Below are 22,691 nucleotides of genomic sequence, written 5' to 3'. Positions count from 1 at the left end.
AGATAAATGATATTTAAAAACTCAAAATTAATGCAAAAAAATGAGCAAAATATCAAAATCTTAAAGTTAGAATCAGTAACAATGCTGTGTTAGTCTATATTTGAGCCAGAGGGAAAAGGAAAAACCAGTACCAGTTACCCTGTCTTCACATTTTAAATATTTTGTTCATCATGGGTTTTTTTGCATCAACGTTGATCTTTAAAAAGCACCTGTCTTGGGCTGGGCGCAGTGACTCACTCCTGTAATCCCAGCACTTTAGGAGGCTGAGGTGGGTGGATCACCTGAGGTCAAGAGTTGGAGACCAGCCTGGCCAACAAGCTGGTGAAACCCCGTCTCTACTAAAAATACAAAAAATTAGGTGTGGTGACAGGCACTTATAATCCCAGCTACTAGGGAGCCTGAGGCAAGAGAATCGCTCGTACCGGGAGGCAGAGGTTGCAGTTATCTGAGACCATGCCATTGTACTCCAGCCTGGGCAATGAGAGCGAAACTGTCTCAAAAAAAAAAAAAAAAAGAATCGCCTGTCTTTTAAAAAGCAGCTTTTCTTCCTCCCCTCCCCTCCCCCCTCCCCCCTACCCTCCCCTCCCCCCTCCTCCCCTCCCCTCCCCCTCCCCTTCCTCCCCTCCCCTCCCCCTCCTCCCCTGCCCTCCCCCTCCTCCCCTCCCCTCCCCCTCCTCCCCTCCCCTCCCCTTTCCTCCCCTCCTCCCCTCCTCCCCTCCTCCCCTCCGCTCTCCGTTCCTTTCCTGGCAGAATCTTACACAGTAGCCCAGGCTGGAGCATAGTGGCACAATCACAGCTCACTGCAGCCTCAACCTCCCAGGCTTAAATGATCCAGACCTCAGCTTCCCAGGTAGCTGGGATGATAGGCATGCACCAGTACACCCAGCTAATTTTTGTATTTATAGTAGCAGTGGGGTTTTGCCGTGTTGCCTAGGCTGATCTCAAGCTCTGGGGCTCAAGCCACCCGCCTGCCTTGGCCTCCCAAAGTCCTGAGATGACAGGTATGAGCACTGTGCCTGGCCCAAAAGAGGGCTCTGTCGAGATCGATTTACATACTATACAATTTACCTAAAGTGTGCAATTCAGTGATCTTTAGTATTTCATAGTAGCCCAGCTGTTGCCACAGTCAATTTTAGAATTTCATCATCTAAGAAACACTTTTGCTGTTGCCTTTCTAACCTCCTCTTCCCTTTGCCTACCCCTCCCCACCCCACAGTCCTCAGCAACCACTAATATACTTTCTGTCTCATAGAGTCCCTGTTCTGGACATTTCTTACAAATGGAATGATAAAATATGGTCTTTTGTGACTTATTTCACTTAGCATAATATTTTCAATGTGTAGCCATGTTGTAGCACGTATCAGTACTTCATTCCTTTTTGTGGTAAATAATATTCCATTATATGGATCATACTACATTTTATTTATCCGTTCATCAGCTGATGACATTTGGGTTGTTTCTTTTGGTATTATGAATAATGCTGCTGTAAACATTTGTGTACACATTTTTTGTGGACATACGTTTTCAGTTCTCTTGGGTTTATTCCTAGGGAGGTAATTGCTGGGTCCTAACGTAATTCTGTATTATCATTTGAGGAACTGCCAGACTATTTTCCACAGTGGTTACACCATTTTACATTCACACCTGCTGAGTATTAAGGGTTCTGATTTCTCCATACTCTTGTCGGCAATTACTACCTGACTTTCTGGGATGTAGTTTTATTCTTTGCATTGGCTGTCTAGTTGTCCCATTACCGTTTGTTGAAAAGACTTTTTTTTCCCCATTGAATGGTCTTGGCATCCTTGTTGAAAATCTGTTGGCCATAGGATATTTGGCTTCATTTCTGAACTTTAAAATCTCTTTCATATCTGCATCTATCCTTGTGCCTGTACTAGTGTATTAACTACTATTGCTTTGTAGTATGTTTTGATATTGGAGAGTATGAGTCCTAATTTGGTTTTTTTTTTTTTTTCCAAGATTTTTTTAGCCAATTTGGGTCCCTTGGAGTTGCCTGTGTATTTTAGAATCAGTTTGTTGATTTCTGCAGAGATGTCAGCTGGGATTCTGATAGGGGGATTGCACTGAATCTATCGATCACTTTGGGGAATATTGCCATCTTGATAGTATAAGGTCTGTTCATCCAAGAACATGGGATGTCTATTTAAGTGTTTAATTGCTTTTAACAGTGATTTATAGTTTTCCATGTATACATGTTGGATTTCTTTGTTAAATTTTTAAGTATGTTACTTGCTTTGATGCTTAGTAAATGGAATTATTTTATTAATTTCATATTCATATTGTTCCTAAACATTTTTCCTACGATTTCTAATTTTATTTCATTGTGGTAGGGGAACAAACCTTATATATTGCTATTCTTTTAAATTTGTCGAGGTCCGTTTTAGGGCCTAGCACATTGCCTATCCTGGAGAATTTTCCATGTACTTAATAAGAATATGTATTTTATTGTTGAATACAGGTTGTGTTTTTGTTTTGTTTTGTTTTTTGTTTTTGAACGATCTCTTCTGTTACCCAGGTTGGAGTGCAGTGGTGTATTTGTGGCTCACTTTGACATAGCGGGCATGTGAGAAAATTATGGCTCATTGTAACCTTCAACTCCTGGGTCAGGCAGTCTTCCCGCCTCAGACTCCTGAATAGCCAGGACTACAGCTGCGTACCATCATGCCTGGCTAATTTTAAATTGTTTTGTAGAGATGGAGTTTGCTATGTTGCCCAGGCTGGTCTCGAACTCCTGACCTCAAGTGGTCCTCCCACCCTGGCCTCTCAGCAGTACTGGGATTACAGGTGTGAGCCATTGTGCCAGGCCTAGTTCTTTAGATATCTGTTTGATTTAGTTGGTTTATAGTATTGTTGAAGTCCTCTTTTGAGCTTATGTCTAGTAATTCTATTCAGCTGTCTTCTTCTCTTCTGTTTTGTGTGTGTGTGTGTGTGTGTGTGTGTGTGTGGGTGGGTGGGTGGGGGAGGGGGGCAGGGTCTCACTGTTGCCCAGGGTGGAGTGCCATGACTCGGTCTCAGCTCACTGCAACCTCTCCACGCTGCCTAGGATGTCTTCTGTATTTTTTTAAACACTGAGCTCTGGGTAGGGGGTGGAGGAGTGGGAATAAGTTAGTAACCTGAAATCTTTTCAGCTTGCATCTCTTGGCATGGGCTCACAAGCCGGCACAAGGGTGATTAGGGCCCCAGTATTCTCAGTGTGGTCCACCCAAGGTAGAGCTGCCTTTAAGCAAGTAAGGGTTGGTCAAAAGATGGGAATCTCTACTTCTCAACTTCAGTCTTTCAGAACTTAACCACAGAAACAGGCTTCGGGAGCAGGATGAGAGATGCTGATGCCCTGCTCTTCCTGGAAAGGAAGCCCTCTAACTGAAGCAGGATAGAGAGGGAGCTCTGTGTTTCTGGCTACAGCAATCTGGAGTGGAGTCAGCCTCACTGAATTGTGAGGTTGGAAGGAGGTTCAGTAGATCTTGGTTCAAATAGTCTCTCTTGTGGAATTTGTGTAGGTGTTTCTTCATTTGCCCTTTGCCATTAGGGCCATTTGTAGAGACTTTAAGTGGTTGTTTTTAATAATTTTCACTGGGGAGAAGGTCAGTAGAACTTCTCATGCTGTGATGCCAAAAATCCTTGTTTGGCTTGATGTTTATCTCTTACAGATTGGTCAGACTTTTGCGTATTCCTCAGTTTAAATCCCAAAGGGACCCATTATGCTTCTCTTGTCTGTTACTGCAATCTGTATTGGGCCCATTGAGCTCTTTCATCTCAGGGAGATTCCTGTGTGTGTGTGGATGGGTGAGGTCCTCTGGGTCCTGCCTGTGGCCACACCACAGAGAGCAGCCTTGTGTTGCTTTCCTGAACAAGAGATTCTTAGCAAGCCAGTTGTGGATATTTGGGTGCATGCCTGTATATTAACAGGACATTTAGCATCTTGGTTACTGGGCATTAAATGAAATGCTAGTAACACATCCTCCCCATCGTTGATGACCAAAAACAGCCCCTTGAATTTCCCACTAACCCGTTGGGTGAAGACCCAGAACCGCCGTTGGGTTGAAAACACTGAAATGGACAAAGGAGGTGTAATAAACATAAGAAAGAAAGCAAGAAATACTCAACAATGTAGAAAATGAGCGATTAAACTATAAATAGGACGTTTATAAGAATGGCAACACAGCTATTGGAATTGTTTTCAAAGAATAGTGACGTGGAGAATTGAACATGTTACTTGTGATGCAGAATTTTTTTTGGAGGGTGCCACTTCCTGTTGGCGGGAGACCTCTGGGGCCAGCAGTGTCCCTGCTTGGGCCTCGCTGGGCTCCAGTCTCACTTGGACTCTTCCTGCCCACTCGGCCTGGCAGGCTGCACTTGATTTTTGCTACGGGCCTCTGCCAGCAAGACAGGTATGGAACGGCAAGAGGTGTGTGAATGAGCCGAGTGCAGGGTCTGGGTCTGGTCACGGCACACAGCCAGGCAGGTCAGCTGCTGCAGCAGGCGGGCAGCTCCAGGCACTGACACAGGTGCCGGCTCCGTGCAAGGCTGCAGCTGGACCCAGTGTGCCACAAGCAACTTCCATGGAAGGCGCCAGTGTCCAGACTAGGGGAATGTGGTGGTGCCTGAAAACTGAGAGATGCCATGAACTGCAGATCCCCAAGGGTGTCATAGCTCTGTTGTTCCCACCGCCCAGGGCTTGGCAAGCAGGTGCGTGTTACAGCCCTGCTTTGGAGAGTCCCGAGGTCTGGGCTCTCGAGAAGCACTACAGCTCTTATTCATTCCTGCTGCCCACAGCGTTGGCGAGTGGTGGCGTGTCACGCCCAGCAATTTCTTCTCCCCCATTGCTGGGTAAGCAGGAGGGAGGGGTACAGTGTTACACCCCTTTTTGAATTCTCCGTTTGGTGGGTCCCAAGTGGTTTTCCTGCGTTCAAGAAGAATGAGGTTACATGGACAACTGAGAGTGAGCAGGGTGGAGAAGAGTTTTATTGAGCGACGGAACAGCTCAGCAGAGAGGGGACCTGAAGTGGGCAGCCCCTTCCCAAAGGTGGGTTGTCCCCAACTGTGGCTAACTCTGGAGTTTTTATAGACTCAGAATTGGGGAGATACGGGCTGTAGGTAGCCTTGGGAAAGGCAACATATGATGAGTTAAAAATTAGTCTTATTCGGAAAGAACCACTAAGGAAAGAGCAGGCAAACGGGAATAAAGATTCTCACTCCGGTCAGGTGCCCTAGCAGCTCAGTTTACTGCGTTTAAGCTGTGTTTGACTTGAAGGTCATGTTTCACCAGGGACCCACCGCTATCTGCCTAGGAATTTGTCTGCTTCCTGCCGCTATTACTTGAAAGATACAGGCCATTATTGTGATTCTAGGTCCTAGTTTAATTGTTTTAAAATAAATTTACACAGAGAAGAGATTGAAAGGACTAAAACGTAAAAGATGGTGATCTTTGGGTGTGATTCGCATTTGTCTTATTTCTACAGTGCCCATTAATCTCTCAAATCAAAGGGAAAATAATTTGGTAGAATACTATGCCATTTTATATGGTAACCCATTTTTATGAGCATGCAACAGCTAACTCAAAATGTACTAAAAAATTCAGAATTTAGAAGAACCTTGTGAAGAACCCTTTCATGGAAAGATAAACCTTTCTTTACTAGCTGTTTTTTTCTGTTTTAAATTTATCTTTAATATATATTCTCTTACTAAAAAATTGTAACTATTAGGTATCAAATTGTCTTTTCCTAGTAGATTAGTTGGAAGGATACATGGAAGGGTAGTTTCTTAAATTTGAAGAAAAGGTATTGAAGTTTAGATTTCTCAATCCAGAAGCCTATAGAAGTTTTACACATCTTTCTTTGAAGATTTTGTGTTCCCAGCTACCCCTCTACCTCATGTGCAGCCTGAGATAGTTGACATTTATTACTTTGTCCCCAACTGTGTTATTATATGGTTTCCAAATCAAGTTAATTAAACTTTTTTGTTTTTTTTGAGACACAGTCTCACTCTTACACCCTGGCTGGAGTGCAGTGGTGTGATCTTGGCTGACTGCAACCTCTGCTTCCTGGGTTCAAGCAATTCTCCTGCCTCAGCATCCTGAGTAGCTGGGACTACAGGCATGCGCCACACACCCAGCTAATTTTTGTATTTTTAGTAGAGACAGGGTTTCACCCTATTGGCCAGGCTGGTCTTGAACGCCTGACCTCAGGTGATCCTCCCACCTTGGGCTCCCAAAGTGCTGGGCTGACGGGTGTGAGCCACCGTGCCCGGCCAGATAATTAAACCTTTGGATTGGAATGCATTTCCCAAAAAATTGGCACTATTGCTTAAGTTTATTTAATGTGTGAAGATTTATTATTCATGTCTTTCTGTAAACATTTTTGAATGTTGAATGTTTACTAGGCATAGCAATGCAAACTTAAAACTTTAAGGTGTCTGTGTGGGTGCGGCAGACCTATAAATACGTGACTACAATATAGTATGTCATTGTAGCAAAGATACATACCAAGCACTGAGAGGAAGGGAGGAGGGGCTTAGTAGCCATGATATTTCAGCTGACAGAAAAAGGAGAGACATTGCCAGTTGGAGAAACGGGTTGGGATAGTGGTAATTCTGTCTAGCTAGAAGAGCAGCAGATACAGGGCCTAACATTAAGAAGGACTTGATATATTTCAGGAATGATTATTGTGGCTAGAAAATGGAATAGCTTAATGGAAAGTGATGCTGAATAAGTAAGTTTGGGTTAGATGGCTTCACACCTTTTGTGGTAGGACAGATAGGGAAGAAGGGGGAAGACTCTAAAAATCTTTTTAAGTAGTCATCTCTGGAAATATAACTTTTTAGTAAAGCAGTTTGAGCACCAAGTGGAGGGGTGGCCGTCAAATGTGACCTAGTTATAACTAGTTTCCAATTCTAGTTTTTGTTATTTTTACCATATATTCTTTTAGACAGTATTTTTGCCAATTAGCTGTGTGGTTTTGTTTCAGCTGGTTTCTGTTTCATGGAAAATGTATCAAAGGAGACATATCAAAGGAAATGCCTATCTTAACATCCAGAAGCCTGTAGATTTCGTCTGTGCATAAAAGTACCCTCCCGAGTGTCCCACAGGGAAAAATGGAGTGTGGGACATTGAGGAAGATGTTGTTTGGAAATGGAACCTGGCTTCTCACGGTTTTTTGACTGTGAGCAAAGCACAGTGGGCCCAGCCATCTGCCCTTGAAGTCGATGACAACTCCGTTAGCTCCAGCATTACTTGAATTGAGCAAAGATGGCAGTCTGCTCTTGTTTGGCTCTTTCCTTCAGGGGGTTGTGTTAGTATAAGGAAAGCATCCTTATGGGGAGTACATCAAAACAACTAAAAGATTTGTCTTGGCTATTGCTGTCCTATATCTTATTAGTTCTTGTGATTCTGTCTACATTTTCCTTTGTTTTTGTTTTTAGTCTTTGTCTCTGATTCTGATAATGTTTAATGCAAACATTATTTTCCATTTGTTTTATGTTAAGCATTGCTTGTGGGGTTTCTTTTTCATTTTAGTGAATATATTTTGAGTGTCTTTTTTATGCCGCAGGTAAAAGATACATTTTTACAGAATAGCCTCGGATCTTAAGGTCGGTGTATCAGATAAGTGTAAATAAGTGTGTAAGTCACCTTTCAGTGAAGTGTGAGCGTACAAGATGCCATGGGGATATGAAGGGAGGGAATGGCTAACCAGGTCAGCAGCCGTCACGGGATGTATTTGAGCTGAGTCTTGAAGGGGGGAGTGTTTTGTAATTAATAATTAATGAGATTTTGTTATTGATGGTACATAACATTTTTTGAATGCTCACAGGCTCTGTGCTTACTGCTTTGCAAGCTTTTATTCCTCAGAACTGCCCTCTACGGTATAGATACTATTCCTAATTCCATCAGATCAAGGACATGGAAACTTTGAAGAGTTAAGAAAATGTCCTTTGATCACATAGTAGAAAGTAACAGAGCTGGGGCTTGGACCTCAGGTCTTTCTGACTCTAAATTCCACGGCCTTAACTGTCACATTATGTTGCACAAAGTCCATTCATTCTACCTAGAGAGAAAGATGGAAGAGACTTCAGGAGATGAGTATTTTTGGCAAGTTTTTAGGCATGAAAAAGACAAGGTACAAGAAAGATATTCTTGGTAAAGGGAACAGCATTTGTAAAGGAGCAAAGTTAGTAGTTCACTCTACTGAAACTGGAGTAGAATTTCTGAAATGTGGTCAAAATCATGTGGACCACATGTCAAAATTCAGATTCTGTGACACCTTTCCCAGATACACTGAATTGATATCTGGAGGTGAGAAGCACCAAAAGTTTGTATGGTTTTCTCCAAAGTTCCCCAAGTGATTTTTATACATACTGAGGTTTGGGAACTGCTGCTGTAACACATAGGGTTGATGGTGAGTGGAAAGAAGTGAGTCTGAAGAGGTAGGCAGGAGTTTACATCATTATCATAAAATCCTAAACTTTGTTGGGAGGCCAAGGCAGAAGGATAACTTGAGGCCAGGCGTTTGAGAACAGCCTGGGCAACACAGACTCTGTCTCTACAAAACAAAAAAAATCTGGATGTGGTGGCATGTGCCTGTAGTCTCAGCTGCTTGGGAGACTGAGGCAGGACGATCTCTTGGGCCCAGGAGTTCAAGGCTGTACTGAGCTATGGTTATGCTAGTGCATTCCAGCCTGGGTGACAGAGTCATACCTTGTCTCAAAAAGACAAACGAACCAAACAAAAAACAAGCTTTATGTAGATTTTTGTTGTTGTTGTTGTTACTCATCAGGAGTTCCTATGTTTCTGACTCTTATTCTAAGATCAACTTTTGATAGACAAGAGACATTCTGGTTTATAGCTTTGTTATATTAAGTGTGTGCTTGGGAGTTTCTCAAAGTGGTGCAGCACTCCAGGAACGACATTGGATTGACAGCATTATGTTATTTTACTGCAGGGTTTCTCAGATTCTTTCATGCTCATTAAACTAATATGCATTGACAAAGTCCTATATGATACTTTCAACTATATCTTCTGGAACTAGGGTCTAGTGAAACATGTTTTTGAACATACTTCTATAGATATTTCTTCATGGAATTTACTGTGTGGTTTAGTGTTGAGCATTTTTCCAGTTTATAATGGTAGAGTAGTATATACGACATCAAGTACTTTGAGTTTGACACTTCTGACCAGTCAAGAAGAAACATTCTGACCAGTCAAGAAGAAACAAAGTGTCCTGAGTTATTTGGGTCTGTACAAGTTTCCGTTTGACAATATAATACTTTGAATACTTTACAAATTATTATTTGATTTATAGCAGTTTTATTTACTTTGCAGTTTAAGAATGTCAGTTATCTCTCTGTGTATTGTGGCCCTGGTCGTAAGAAGTGTGGTTATTCTTTGTATGCTGAGATAAACAAGATTGTTTATTATGATGGATAACCGGTAGTTATTTATAACTGCAGTGTGATTGATGGCTAAGGAAGGAGGTATGAGGCATTATAGATGTTTGTGTTTCTTTCTTTCTTTTTTTTTTTTTTTTTTTGAGACGGAGTCTTGCTCTGTTACCTAGGCTGGAGTGCGGTGGTGTGATCTCGGCTCACTGCAGCCTGCGCCTCCGGCGTTCAAGTGATTCTCCTGCCTCAGTCTCCCGAGTAGCTGGGACTACAGGAGTGCGCCACCACACCCAGCTAATTTTTTGCATTTTTCGTAGAGACAGGGTTTCACCGTGTTAGGCAGAATGGTCTTGATCTCCTGACCTCATGAGCCACAGCGCCCGGCGGCATTATAGATGTTTCTAAAGCATCTAAGGAGCTTCTGACTGCTCAATTTCTTTTACCATTACCACTAGGAAGTGTCTTACATTATTTTAAAAACTCCGTTAAATGTCAGTTTCAACTGTTGATTTGTTGTACTCATGTGACTTTTAAAAAAACTGTCTTTTGGATTTTTTTAAGTTTGCAATTTAATTGCCAAAACCACTCTAAAACCTTTAGATATTGTGTTGATAACTTTTAAGCTTAACTGTATAATTTCCAGCATACTCGTCCCAAATTCTGTGGTGTTGTCGTCTAAGTGTATTCTTTAGCTTGAGTGTATCAGACTGGTACTTTTTTACTGTAGTTATTTCTCCCCTTTTTTGCCGTCGTTCCATACATAATGCTGTGTCTTCATGAAACTCATAAAAAATTCGTGAGGATTCCTAAATTTCACTATCATTGTCTTATGCGGTGTCCTTGTAGGGGTTGTTTGTTTTGGAATGCTACACCATGCATCAGGAAACCTGGGGTATAGTGTAGCGGGTGAGTTTTGGGTGACTGCCCAGTGTCTCTCACTTCTTTGGGAGTGACTCCCAGTGCTGTGCCCCGATCCAGCTGTAACTGATTGAGTCACAGTTTCTGATATTGCCTTGGCCAGTTAAGTCGTCTCTTTTGGGGATTTGTAATTTAGGTTCTAGACAGTTTATAGCCGAGTCATGTTACTGATGGTACTCTAGTAAAATGATCCTTGAGTTCCCTTTTCTAAGCTCTCTGTGCTGCATTGGTGCTTAACCTTCCTGAGTGTTTAGTCATTCAACTCACTTTGATCCTGAGAAGATTGTTCTTTTTTTCTGGACTTAGCTAGAGATGATTTCTGTTGTTTCAACTAAAATAAATCAAGTCACACATAGACATGGCCTTAGAGTTATGTGATGGGTTTGTCATGGAGAGCATTCCAAAAGCCAATTGCAATTTTCCCTTTTTGCCTCCTGCTTTAATTGCCTCTGCTGGTCCTGTATGCCTCTCCCCACCCTCCCCTCTTAACTCAGCCATCACAAACTCCATGCAAACATGCCTGTTGTCTGCACACCCTTTTTTTTTTTTTTTTTTTTTTTTTTTGAGATGGAGTCTCGCTCTGTCACCCAGTCGAGTGCAGTGGTGCGATCTTGGCTCACTGTCTGCACACCTTTTTTTTTGCAGCTCAGTTTCATATAGATGCACTTCCAGTGCACTTTTGAAATATCATATACATACTTTGTGAATAGTGCATGTTACACTGTACTGTTACGGTGTGCTTGGCTGGCTTCTCATTAGCAGCTCGTAAGGTCAGGCCCTGAGACATACTCAGCCTGGTGTCTTGGCGTCTTGCACATAGTAGACATGAAATACATTCTTGTTGGATTAATTTTTCCTCACCTTATGTTATTCCCACTTAACGCCTTTATTACTAATTTAACAAATACACATTGAGTGTGCCTCATCCAAAATGCTTGGAATCAGAAGTGTTTTGGATTTAGAATATTTTTGAGTTTTGGAATATTTACTTATACATAGTGAGCAATTTTGGCAATGGAACCCACGTCTAAACACGAAATTCATTTATCTTGTAGCTGGAAGGTAATTTTATACATTATATTAAATAATTTTTCACATGAAACAAAGTTTGTATTAGGTGCTTATGTTTGGAATTTTCCACTTGTGATGTCATGTCAGTGCTCAAAAAGTTCCAGATTTTGGAGTTGTCTGAATTTTCAGATTAGGAATGCTCAAACTCTACCTAGTGTGTGTATGTACTGGAGAGCATTCTGCACTCTGAGAATACCTCAAGAAAACAAACCAAAATATGTCTGCCTTCCTAGAGCTTACAATCCAGATAGTTAAATTTTCCATCTGCATTCTTTTAAATTATGAAGTATGGCTAAAGTAAAATTTAGGCAACATACAGAGTATTGTACTGTAATTGTAAGATTCTATGATATCTCTCGAGTCCTAATATCGTTTTAATAGATAAGTGCCTGTTCCAGTGGGATAATAGAGCTTGTGACTGACAAGGAATCCAATACAGTACTGTGCTGAGTGCCCGGTGAGAACTCAAGAAAATTGTATTTAGGGATTTTGAAAAGTTTATGGTTTTGGAAACGTTCCTGAATGTGCTATAGTTCAGTGACTGTGTGTAGCAATGACTCTTTGCAATGCTGTGCTGTCATGATGGTGATAAAATATTTTAAAAACTCTTCAAACATTTGCCTTGTAGGCTTATTTTATAATTTTTCATATTATTTTTGAATTTGTAGACACAGCATACTTGGGTTAGTAAAAGTATGGGTTTTATGAGAACATTTTCATGCCATTTATCCTGTCATTGACAAGAATTATCTTGTCACTTAACGGTTTCATAGCATGATGTTGGCCATAGGTATTATTTAAAGGCTCTTTGGTCCCTTGAAAATAGTCTGTGGTAGGTTCACATAGCTTCAGTCATGTATCTAACAAATATTTGGCTCAGTAAATTTTTAGAGGGAATACTCAAACATGGAAATACTTTCACTTATTAAGCTAGAATATTATTGCCATTTTATTTAAAGTTGAGCTACCAGATGGGAGAAAAAATTCACCAGATCCTAAAACACTTGTTAGTATTTAGGCATGTTTAATTTTATATATTTTTCTCTGCATTTTAAAAATCATAGCTATAATATGCACATATCAAGTTTGTACCCCAGAGCATGTTTTCAGAGTAATTATTTCAAGTAACATTATGTGTTGGTATAGTTAGATGAATCATGTTCTCCCTAAAACTTAAGCTTTCTTATTTCTAGGGTAACTAAACACAGGACCATGACTACTGTAAGCCTCAATTTTGTTATCATGAGAAGTACCATTATGAGGAGTAAATGAACTAACAGGAGAGAGCCTATTGTGGTATTGGCTCTTAGTGGGTACTTAGGAAATGTTAACCCTTCCTTTCTTTGTTTGCTTAAATTATCTTGGGAGAAGGTGCACATATGTTATTTGACCCTTTAAATAAAATGAAATTGTATGGTTTCTTTTCCCTTAAATAATTTTAACCTTAGCCGGGTGCGGTGGCTCAAGCCTGTAATCCCAGCACTTAGGGAGGCTGAGACGGGTGGATCACAAGGTCAGGAGATCGAGACCATCCTGGCTAACACGGTGAAACCCCGTCTCTACTGAAAAATACAAAAAAATTAAAAAAAAAAATAATTTTAACCTTATAAAACCCAAGAATGTTCCTATGTAAAAGAACTTGGTTACATTTTTGCTAGTATTTCTTTGAAAAATGTATTTATTTATTTTTATTTTTATTTTTGACAGTCTCATTCTGTCTCCCAGATTGGAGTACAATGGCACAATCTCAGCTCACTGCAACCTCTGCCTCCCAGGTTCAAGCAATTCTCCTCGCCTCAGCCTCCTTAGTAGCTGGGATTACAGGTGCCCACCACCATGCTCAGCTAATTTTTGTTTTTTAGTAGAGACAGGGTTTCACGATGTTGGCCGGGCTGGTCTTGAACTCTTGACCTCAGGTGATCCACCACCTCGGCCTCCCAAAGTGCTGAGATTACAGGTGTGAGCCACCACGTCTGGCCCAGAGTTATATTTTTACAAAACAGAAGTATGTATGAGAAAATTCTCCTTTTTTAAAAAAAAAAAAAAAATCTGGCTCTTCACAGTTTTCTATAGTAATCTGAGAGCATGCTTTACAAAGTTGTTTTAATGAAGGCTGGTTATATTTCCCCATTCGGGGATCCAGATAAAACCATTTCACAGATTGGCTTTCTGTGGGGGTATTTCTATATAGGTATAGGACAAGAATTCTCCATTTAGGTGCACATGTTCTCATATTTTAAAAAATTGGCCGGGCACAGTGGCTTATGCCTATAATCCCAGCACTTCGGGAGGCCAAGGCAGGCGGCTCATGAGGTCAGGCGATCGAGACCACGGTGAAACCCCGTCTCTACTAAAAATACAAAAAAGTAGCTAGGCGTGGTGGTGGACGCCAGTAGTCCCAGCTACTTGGGAGGCTGAGGCAGGAGAATGGCGTGAACCCAGGAGGTGTAGCTTGCAGTGAGCCAAGACCTCGCCACTCACTCCAGCAATGGAGCGAGACTGTCTCAAAAAAAAAAAAAAAAAAATCACTGAAAAAATTTAATGTTTTACTATTAAAGGGTTTTTGTTTGTTTGCACTTTCCTAATTTTTCTCACTTTATTTTTCAGAATGAACCTAGTGATCGAGAGGATGGTCTCACCAAAGGACATCATGTGACAGACTCTGAGAATGATGAGCCCATAAATCTTAATGCTAGTGACTCTGAAAGTGAGGAGCTTCACAGGCAAAAGGACAGCGACTCTGAATCTGAGGAACGTGCAGAGCCTCCCGCAAGCGATTCTGAAAATGAGGATGTCAATCAGCATGGGAGCGACTCTGAGAGTGAAGAGACCAGGAAATTACCTGGGAGTGACTCTGAAAATGAGGAGCTTCTTAATGGGCATGCAAGTGACTCAGAAAACGAAGATGTTGGGAAGCATCCTGCCAGTGATTCTGAGATTGAGGAGCTCCAGAAGAGTCCTGCTAGTGACTCTGAAACAGAAGATGCTCTAAAACCTCAAATCAGTGACTCTGAGAGTGAGGAACCCCCCAGGCACCAAGCCAGTGACTCCGAAAATGAGGAGCCTCCCAAACCTCGAATGAGTGATTCGGAAAGTGAGGAGCTTCCTAAACCTCAGGTCAGTGATTCGGAAAGTGAGGAACCCCCCAGGCACCAGGCCAGTGACTCTGAAAACGAGGAGCTTCCCAAACCTCCTATCAGTGACTCCGAAAGTGAGGACCCTCCGAGGCACCAGGCCAGTGACTCAGAAAATGAAGAGCTTCCCAAACCCCGAATCAGTGATTCGGAAAGTGAGGATCCCCCAAGGAACCAGGCCAGTGATTCTGAAAACGAGGAGCTACCCAAACCCCGAGTCAGTGACTCTGAGAGTGAGGGGCCTCGGAAGGGACCTGCCAGTGACTCAGAAACTGAGGATGCGTCCAGACACAAACAGAAGCCAGAGTCAGATGATGACAGCGACAGGGAGAATAAGGGAGAGGATACAGAAATGCAGAATGCCTCCTTCCACTCAGACAGCCATACGGACAGAAAAAAGTTTCACAGTTCTGATAGCGAGGAGGAAGAACCCAAAAAGCAAAAACTGGACAGTGATGAAGATGAAAAAGAGGGTGAGGAGGAGAAAGTAGCGAAGAGAAAGGCTGCTGTGCTTTCTGATAGTGAAGATGAAGAGAAAGCATGTAAGGAATTACCTTGGGCTGTCTATCAGTGCTTTATTCATTGTGTAAGCTTGTAACTGTGGAGCGTTGTATCCTCTTGGTATGTCAGATCTGTATTCTGTGATTCAGCTTAATATTCTAAAATATCACTAGGACACTCATTTCCCCTGGTTATCATTAGCTAAGCCTAATAGTAAGTTTCCTTTGAGTTCTGTTAGCATGTATTAATCTCTGACTGCCTCAAAGTGATAAACCACGTGTCAATAGGAATATAAAATACTCAGATTTTTTTGTTTTAAACTGGAAGAGGTAATGTTTCAAAGAAAAATGTTGACATGAAAACCCCTAACTGTATTCAGTGTTAGCTGTGGGTCTCTTTGACACTTAGTTCACTAGATCCCATCCAATCAGTAACTGAGCTCCCACAGGTACGTCTTTTCTTTTGTTAAACATTGTTGAATATTCAGATACAGGGAAACTTTGAGGGGATTCTATTTAGAGACACCATCTCTCTCTGGAATGTTTCAGTCTCTGCTACCTAAGACTCCATTTTCACAGTGAGTTTTACTTGTTTACTTTTTTATGAAACTTATCTTTGGAAAAGACATATTTCATTATAACCCAACAGACAGTTCTTATAGGAGAAGGAAAAGGTACCAGACATGTTGCCAATTTGTTAAGGAAGATGAGAAATTTCAAACTGACCAGCAATGATAGAGGAACGTGGAGACTATTCCTAGAAAGAAATATGTAGTCCTTTTTAGTTCAGTTACTACTAGGCAGTGTAGAAAGGATGCCAATTTTGCCCATCAATCTAGTTTTAATTTTCTCGATTCCCCAAAAGGAAAGGTGACTGCTTTTATATTGATGATATCTTCATCTTTTGGCCACTTTTTCTTAAGCAAAATAACAGAAAATTTGTAAGATGACTCTAAATGAGCCATTTAGTTATTTTAAAAATTCTAGGCCGGGCGCGGTGGCTCAAGCCTGTAATCCCAGCACTTTGGGAGGCCGAGACGGGTGGATCACAAGGTCAGGAGATCGAGACCATCCTGGCGAACACAGTGAAACCCCGTCTCTACTAAAAAAAAAATCCAAAAAACTAGCCGGGCGAGGTGGCGGGCGCCTGTAGTCCCAGCTACTTGGGAGGCTGAGGCAGGAGAATGGCGGGAACCCAGGAGGCGGAGCTTGCAGTGAGCTGAGATCCGGCCACTGCACTCCAGCCTGGGCGACAGAGCAAGACTCCGCCTCAAAAAAAAAAAAAAAAAAATTCTAAACCGTGTGTCAGGAGGCCCTTTGATTTTTTTTTTTGCTGCATACTGCTGTTTTAAAGCATCTATTATGCTTGGTAATACAATGACCATGATAAAATAAAATTAATGATGATTTTCTTTTCAACAGCAGCAAAGAAGAGCCGTGTTGTCTCTGATGCAGATGACTCTGACAGTGATGCTGTATCCGACAAGTCAGGCAAAAGAGAGAAGACCATAGCATCTGACAGTGAGGAAGAAGCTGGGAAAGAATTGTCTGATAAGAAAAATGAAGAGAAGGATCTGTTTGGGAGTGACAGTGAGTCGGGCAATGAAGAAGAGTAAGTGACAGTGTAACATGAGTTTTCAGGGGTTCTGAATTAGGCAGTACAGAGGGGTCTGTGTTGTAATACAGTATGTCCTGCCTAATTGCATGTCTTTGGGGATTTAGTATTTTAGTTACTGAACTGAACACACTACAATGTGGGTGAATCTCAGAATTCATCTCAGAATTAACATGTTAAGTGAAAGAAAGCAAAGAGGACATACGTGATTCCATTTACATGAAGTTCAGTAGACAGAATTTATCTGTGGTGTTGGGAGTCAAGGTGGCAGTTGTCTCTAGGATGTTGAAATTAGGGGACCAGCTAGAAGGGGCCATGAGAGAACTTTCTCAGGAGGCTACATGAGTGTATAGGTGCTGGTTACATGAGTGTATACGTTTGTTAAAACTCATTGAACTGGACACTGAAGATCTGCACAGTTTACTATATGTAAATTCTATTTTTTAAAAAATGGTTCCTATGCAAATGAGAAGAAAGCAAATGAATGTTTTTATATTTGTCTACTTTCTAGAAATCTTATTGCAGACATATTTGGAGAATCTGGTGATGAAGAGGAGGAAGAATTTACAGTAAGTATAAGATGGAAATATTTCCTCCTTGGCTGTGCTTTTTTTGTTTTTATGGCAGTGATGTAATTATAGATGATTCTAATAAGTAGGATGTATTCAAGAGAAATACATCTTTGTGATGTATTCAAGAGAAAAATCTAGAAGAGGGATTCGGGAAGTAAAATGAGAGGGTATATACAAAGGCATAAAAGGAAGCTAATGGGCAAAATTGAATTAAGGGGGAAGGGACACATCGAGACAAAGAAAGGCACTTAATAATGCTAAAGGGCAAGATTCACAGTAATTGGGGAACTTCCGATTTTCACAACGGCATTATGGGTGATTGGGCTAACCCTTCTGCCAAGCACAACTGGAAAAGCTAGACAAAATGTGTAGAAATCTGCTCATTGTCTAGGAACAAAGTAGCAAAGAATTACTAAGCCAAGAGAAACCTAAAGTGGTAACTCAGTGTTTAGAAGTTCTTTTTCTGTGGGAGTGTTTACCTGTCAGGCCGAGAGGCTACTCATATTTTTGACAGCCTCAAGACTTGGGGACAAAATTTAGAGTTCGGGGCCTATTGAGGTTAGGGGGCTTTGTAAACCCCATACTCTGGATGGAGACTTCAGAGAGCAGCACCATAGGGTTCACGGGGAAGTAAAATAGCCTTTGCTCAGATTTTAGGCCATCTTTGAATCTTCTGGCAGACTAGAGAATCTCAGTCTCAGAAATAAGATGACAGTGGTTTAAGTTTTTCATATATACAGTACAATACACAAAAATAACATTAAAAGGAAACTAGTAATGACAGACAATAGAAATAGACTTAGGGCTCTAGATATAGGAATTTTAGATATCACCTTAAATACGTTCAGGGAGATAAGAAATAAGATTTAAAATGTCAGAGCAAACAATTTAAAAAGGAGAAGGCAAATTTGGAAAAGAACCAAGTAGAAATTTAGAACTATAAAAATACAGTAACTGAAATTAAAAACTTGGTGAACAGGTAGGTGCAAGTAGCTGGTAGTCCCAGTTACTCGGGGGGTAACTGGGAGGGTAGTTGGAGCCCAGAAGTTTGAAACCAGCCAGGGCAAAATAGTGAGGTCCTGTTTGAAAAGAAAAATGGGGCGGGAGGGAAAAAAAAAAACAGAAAACTTAGTGGATGAGTGTAACAACAGATTAGACATACTTGAAAAGAAAATTAGTGAACTGGAAGATAGATTAGAAGGAGGGATCTAGAATGAAGCTTTGAAATACACTGTTATAGAAGAAAGTAAAAGACATAGACTATGAAAAATTTTCGCAAAAATTGGAATAATGAAAGGAGAGGGAAAATTACATGTATAGCAGAAGCAGTATTTTAAAAAGAAGTGATACCTAAACCATAGATTCTAGAAGTTCTACACATTGCAAGGAAGATAAACAAAAAGAAATCTACACCTAACTACATCATAATAAAACTGCAAGAAACCAACGAACATAGGAAAGTGTAAAAGCCACAGGAAAAAAAAAGACATTCAGAAAAGTAACGATTAGACTAACAGCTGACTTCACAACAGAAACAGTAGAATCTGCTAATGGCAAACCTAGAATTTTGTTAAATTTAGCAAAAATACTTTCCAGGAATGAAGATGAAATAAGGAGGGAATTAATTAACAATGTACCAGCTGAAGGAAATACAGAAGGAAAGAAATGCAAGAAAGAATGATCTCAGATGGAAGGTTAGAGATGCAGGAGGGAGAAAAGAGCAACAAAAGTATGTGTATAAGTCTAAATGAGTATTGACTATACAAAATGAAATGTGTTAATGTGGAATATATCTAAAATTAAAACATGACAGCAGTAAATTGGGAGCATACATGGAATTGAAGTGCTCGCAGGCCTTTGCAAATGTATATGAATGTACATTAGTAAACTGATAAGTTAGGGTGCGCGTTGTAGCCTCTAGAGTGACCACTAAAAAGACTAAAATGGAATGTGTAATTTCTAAACTAATAGAGGGGGAAAAAAATGGAACAACTAGAGCTAATCAGTCGAAAATGAGCAGGAAAAGAAAAAGAGCGATAGGACAAGGGACAATGAGAAAGTAGAAAGTATTACATGGTAAAACAGTAGATTGAAATTTTGATAATATCAGAAATTAAATTAAATGTAAATACTGAATGTTCCAGTTAAAGGACAACAATTGCCAGACAGGATCTTAAAAACCAGCCATATACTGATTTCAAGAGATTTGTCTGAAACAGAAGGTAAAGCTGAAAATAAAGGTGTATGAAAAGGGACTTCATGTAAACATGGACCAAAAGAAAACTGGTGTGGTATCTATAATATCATAAAAGAGGGAGGTAGACATTAAGGTAAGAAAAAAAAACTTGAGATAAAGAGGTCACTTTATGTCGATAAAAAGATTTTAAAATTGCACCTAATAACATGACTTTATATATATACGCACACATAAAAATCAAAAATTGATAAAACTGAAAAGAGAAATGGACAAATCCATAATCTAAGAGAAATGTAACTGACAGAGGAAGCAGACTGAAAAAAACAGGGACGAGTCTCTATATAATCCAGATATAGTCATTTTTGGCAGTTATGAATGTTAAAAATACCTTTCATTTTGTTACTTCTTTTTCACTTTCTTAATGGAGTCTTTTTAAAAAAAATTTTTAACTTTTAAATTTTTTTAGAATATCTTAAATTCATTCCTTTAACATGGAGTCTTCTGATGAACAGAAGTGCTTAATTTTAACATAGGATCAGATTTACCAATCTTTTTCTTTATGGTGAAAACTGAATTCTGCCTAAGAATTTTTGCCTGTCCCCAAGGTCATGAAGATACAAGTTATCTTCTAGAAGCTTGATTATTCAGTCTTTCACATTTAATTGTATAATTCACCTAAAATTGGTTTCGTATGTGATATGAGGGAAAAGTTAAGATTTTTTTCCTTATTTGGAGTATCCAGTTGACCCAGCACCATTTATTGAAAAGATCATCCTTTCCTACTATTCTGTAGTGCCATCTTTGTCATATATCAAATGTCTGTATATATTTTCCAATCTGTTTGCCACTCAGAAACTTAAAGCCTGCTTAAATAGTTCTTGGGTCAAAAAAGCAATACTTATTTTTAACCAATGCAATAGAGAGTGAAGGTAGATGAATTTAGAATCAAATTCAGGACAATAGTGAAATAAGAAAGTAAACCTAAGGAAAATATAAAGGAAGAATTGATTCAACAAATGTTTTAGAGACTGCTTGGACACTGCCTTCATGGAGCTCATACTTAGTTAAGCACCATATTGTAAGAATAAGGTATACTTACCTGTTTTGGAGACTTAACATCAACTTGGTTATAGTTTCAGTTCAGTGAGAAAAACAATATACTAGGTGAACCACTGAGAAAGCCTCTAAGTATAACACAAAAGGTAGATGCCATAAAGAAAAGACTGGCCATTTCATTTACATAAAAATGAAAAGTTATGCCTGACAAATATTAGCATAAACAAAAACTGTACAAATGTGGGGATTGTACAGTTCTTGTCACTTGTAGAGGGCTATATCTAATTTTCAAAGAGATTTTACATAGGGATAAGAAAAAGATGAACAGTCCAGCAAAAAATGGGCATAGGATATTCAGAGTTCGCAGGGAAAGAATGACACATGGCTTTGTAAATGTGAAAAAATGCCCAGCGTTACCCCCATAGTAAGAAAATGCAAATAAAACTACCCTGAGATTTGTTTTTCCGTCCAGAGATTGGTGGATATCAATGTTTGATAGCCTGCTATAGTAGTGAGGACGTAGGGGAACAGGAGCCCTCATACTTGCTGGAGAGAGAATTGGTACAACCTCTGTGGAATACAGTTTGGCAAGTATTTCTCACTTTCAAATATGTAAAACTAAATGTGACTAGGCAAATAAGTGAACCAGTTATGGTTACAGCCATATTGTGAAATAGTCTAAAGCCTTGAAAAAAATGACAAGACTTAATACTGACATGCATTGGCCTCTAGATTCTTTTCTGACATTTGGAACGTGTGGAGCATTATCCTGGACCCACTCTGAGTAGTGTGCTTCCATTGGTATAGTAAGAGAGGATGCGAAGTGTGTGTAGAAGTGCTTATATAAACGTACACTGTTTCTGGAAGGAAACACAAACCTAGTAACACCAGTGGCTGGAGAGAGACCTTTTGTTATGTACCTTTTGATATCGAATTTTTGTTCTTTGTGAATGAATTAATTTAAAAATGCAAAATACTAAGAACACTTAATACAGAAGAAAATCTGTAAGGAGGTTGTGATAATTTTGCATTTAGGGTTTTAACCAAGAAGATCTGGAAGAAGAAAAAAGTGAAACACAGGTAAAAGAAGCAGAAGATTCAGATTCTGATGATAACATAAAGAGAGGAAAACAGTAAGTTTGTTTTTAAGGAATTTGTTAAAGAGAAGTTAAAAAATCAAGGTAGAGACTATTAAATTTTCATTTTGGTTCCTGATTAAGTTTAGGAGTGGATCTACTCCTGTTTTTCTCCATCTCCAGTGTTATCAGTGAATTACCTGCTGTTGTTACTTGTCTTTCATTTACCCTGTGCTTAGATGTCTTACTTTGTGGAGTTGTATTTATATGGCACCAGACTTAATTTATGGTTCACCAAGTAAACTCTTACGAAAAATAACCTAATTTTAAAAATACCTTTCTGAGAGAAAAGCTGATTTTATGGGGCAGGGGAAGTAAGTCTAACATCTTAACTACAAAATATTATTTGACCATATTTCACTTACTTTTGTTGAGCTAGTTGGAATCTATGTTCAGAAAAATCTGATATCTTAAAAGATGTTATACAGTAATAGAAGGATTAGTTACTCTTTCCAGTTGTAAAGGTGTTTTTAAAAAATAGTTTCATTTTTAATTCCTAGCGGCATGCAGTAATTAAACTGAATGAGTTTGGCAGTACTTCTGGAAATTGAATTGATATGCTAGTGGCAGAGAATAACTTAACTCCCTCTTTTTTAAGTGTAATGATTCTGAAGAAAACCATAAAGGTTTGAGGTGCTTAGCAAGCCTATAGATTTCCATGTGTATCTCTCATTATGTTTTGAGAGTTATACTTCTTACCACTGGAAAGCGGCAGCTTATTTTTCATTTTTTTCTGCTCATGCTGTATAAGACAACAGCATTCAGATAATGAACACCTTCATAGTCCCAGAAAGGGCAGTGCCACTAAAGCTGAATGAGTCCCCTCAATTGGAACTTAAAATGTACTTTCTCAAACTGATAGATGCAAGTGTGGATATAGTGCATGAGAAGTTCCGGGCTCTTAGTGATTTATGTGTGTATATATAACAGAGTAGTACAGGAATTGAACATAAAGTCTAGGATCAACTGTTCTTTTAATAGCAAGTTGTAAGTACAGTCATGCGTCGCTTAACAGGATATATTCTGAAAAATGTGTCATAAGGTGATTTTGTTGTTGTATGAACATCATAGTATTATACAAACCTACATGGTATTGCCTACT

General features: G+C 39.8%; 1 protein-coding gene across 8 annotated transcripts in view; it reads left to right on the top strand.

Annotated features, from left to right (window-relative positions):
* Positions 1-22,691, top strand: part of IWS1 (interacts with SUPT6H, CTD assembly factor 1) — a 46,958-nt gene that overhangs the window by 8,258 nt on the left and 16,009 nt on the right. For 7 of the 8 annotated variants that reach the window (XR_004053174.1, XR_004053173.1, XR_004053175.1 and 4 more), the window contains exons 3-6: positions 13,987-15,055; positions 16,436-16,625; positions 17,140-17,197; positions 21,489-21,586. Coding sequence is in view for 5 of the 8 variants with exons in the window: in XM_030916384.1 (XP_030772244.1) it covers positions 13,987-15,055; positions 16,436-16,625; positions 17,140-17,197; positions 21,489-21,586 (1,415 nt within the window). In the remaining 3 variants the exon portion in view is untranslated. The remainder of the gene's footprint in view (positions 1-13,986; positions 15,056-16,435; positions 16,626-17,139; positions 17,198-21,488; positions 21,587-22,691) is intronic. The other variant, XM_030916383.1, reaches the window with a different exon arrangement.

This window comes from Rhinopithecus roxellana, chromosome 14 (assembly GCF_007565055.1).
Source record: "Rhinopithecus roxellana isolate Shanxi Qingling chromosome 14, ASM756505v1, whole genome shotgun sequence".
Lineage (NCBI taxonomy): Eukaryota > Metazoa > Chordata > Mammalia > Primates > Cercopithecidae > Rhinopithecus > Rhinopithecus roxellana.
The sequence above is the reverse complement of the archived record's forward strand: the minus strand, read 5'-3'. Positions and strand labels throughout refer to the sequence as shown.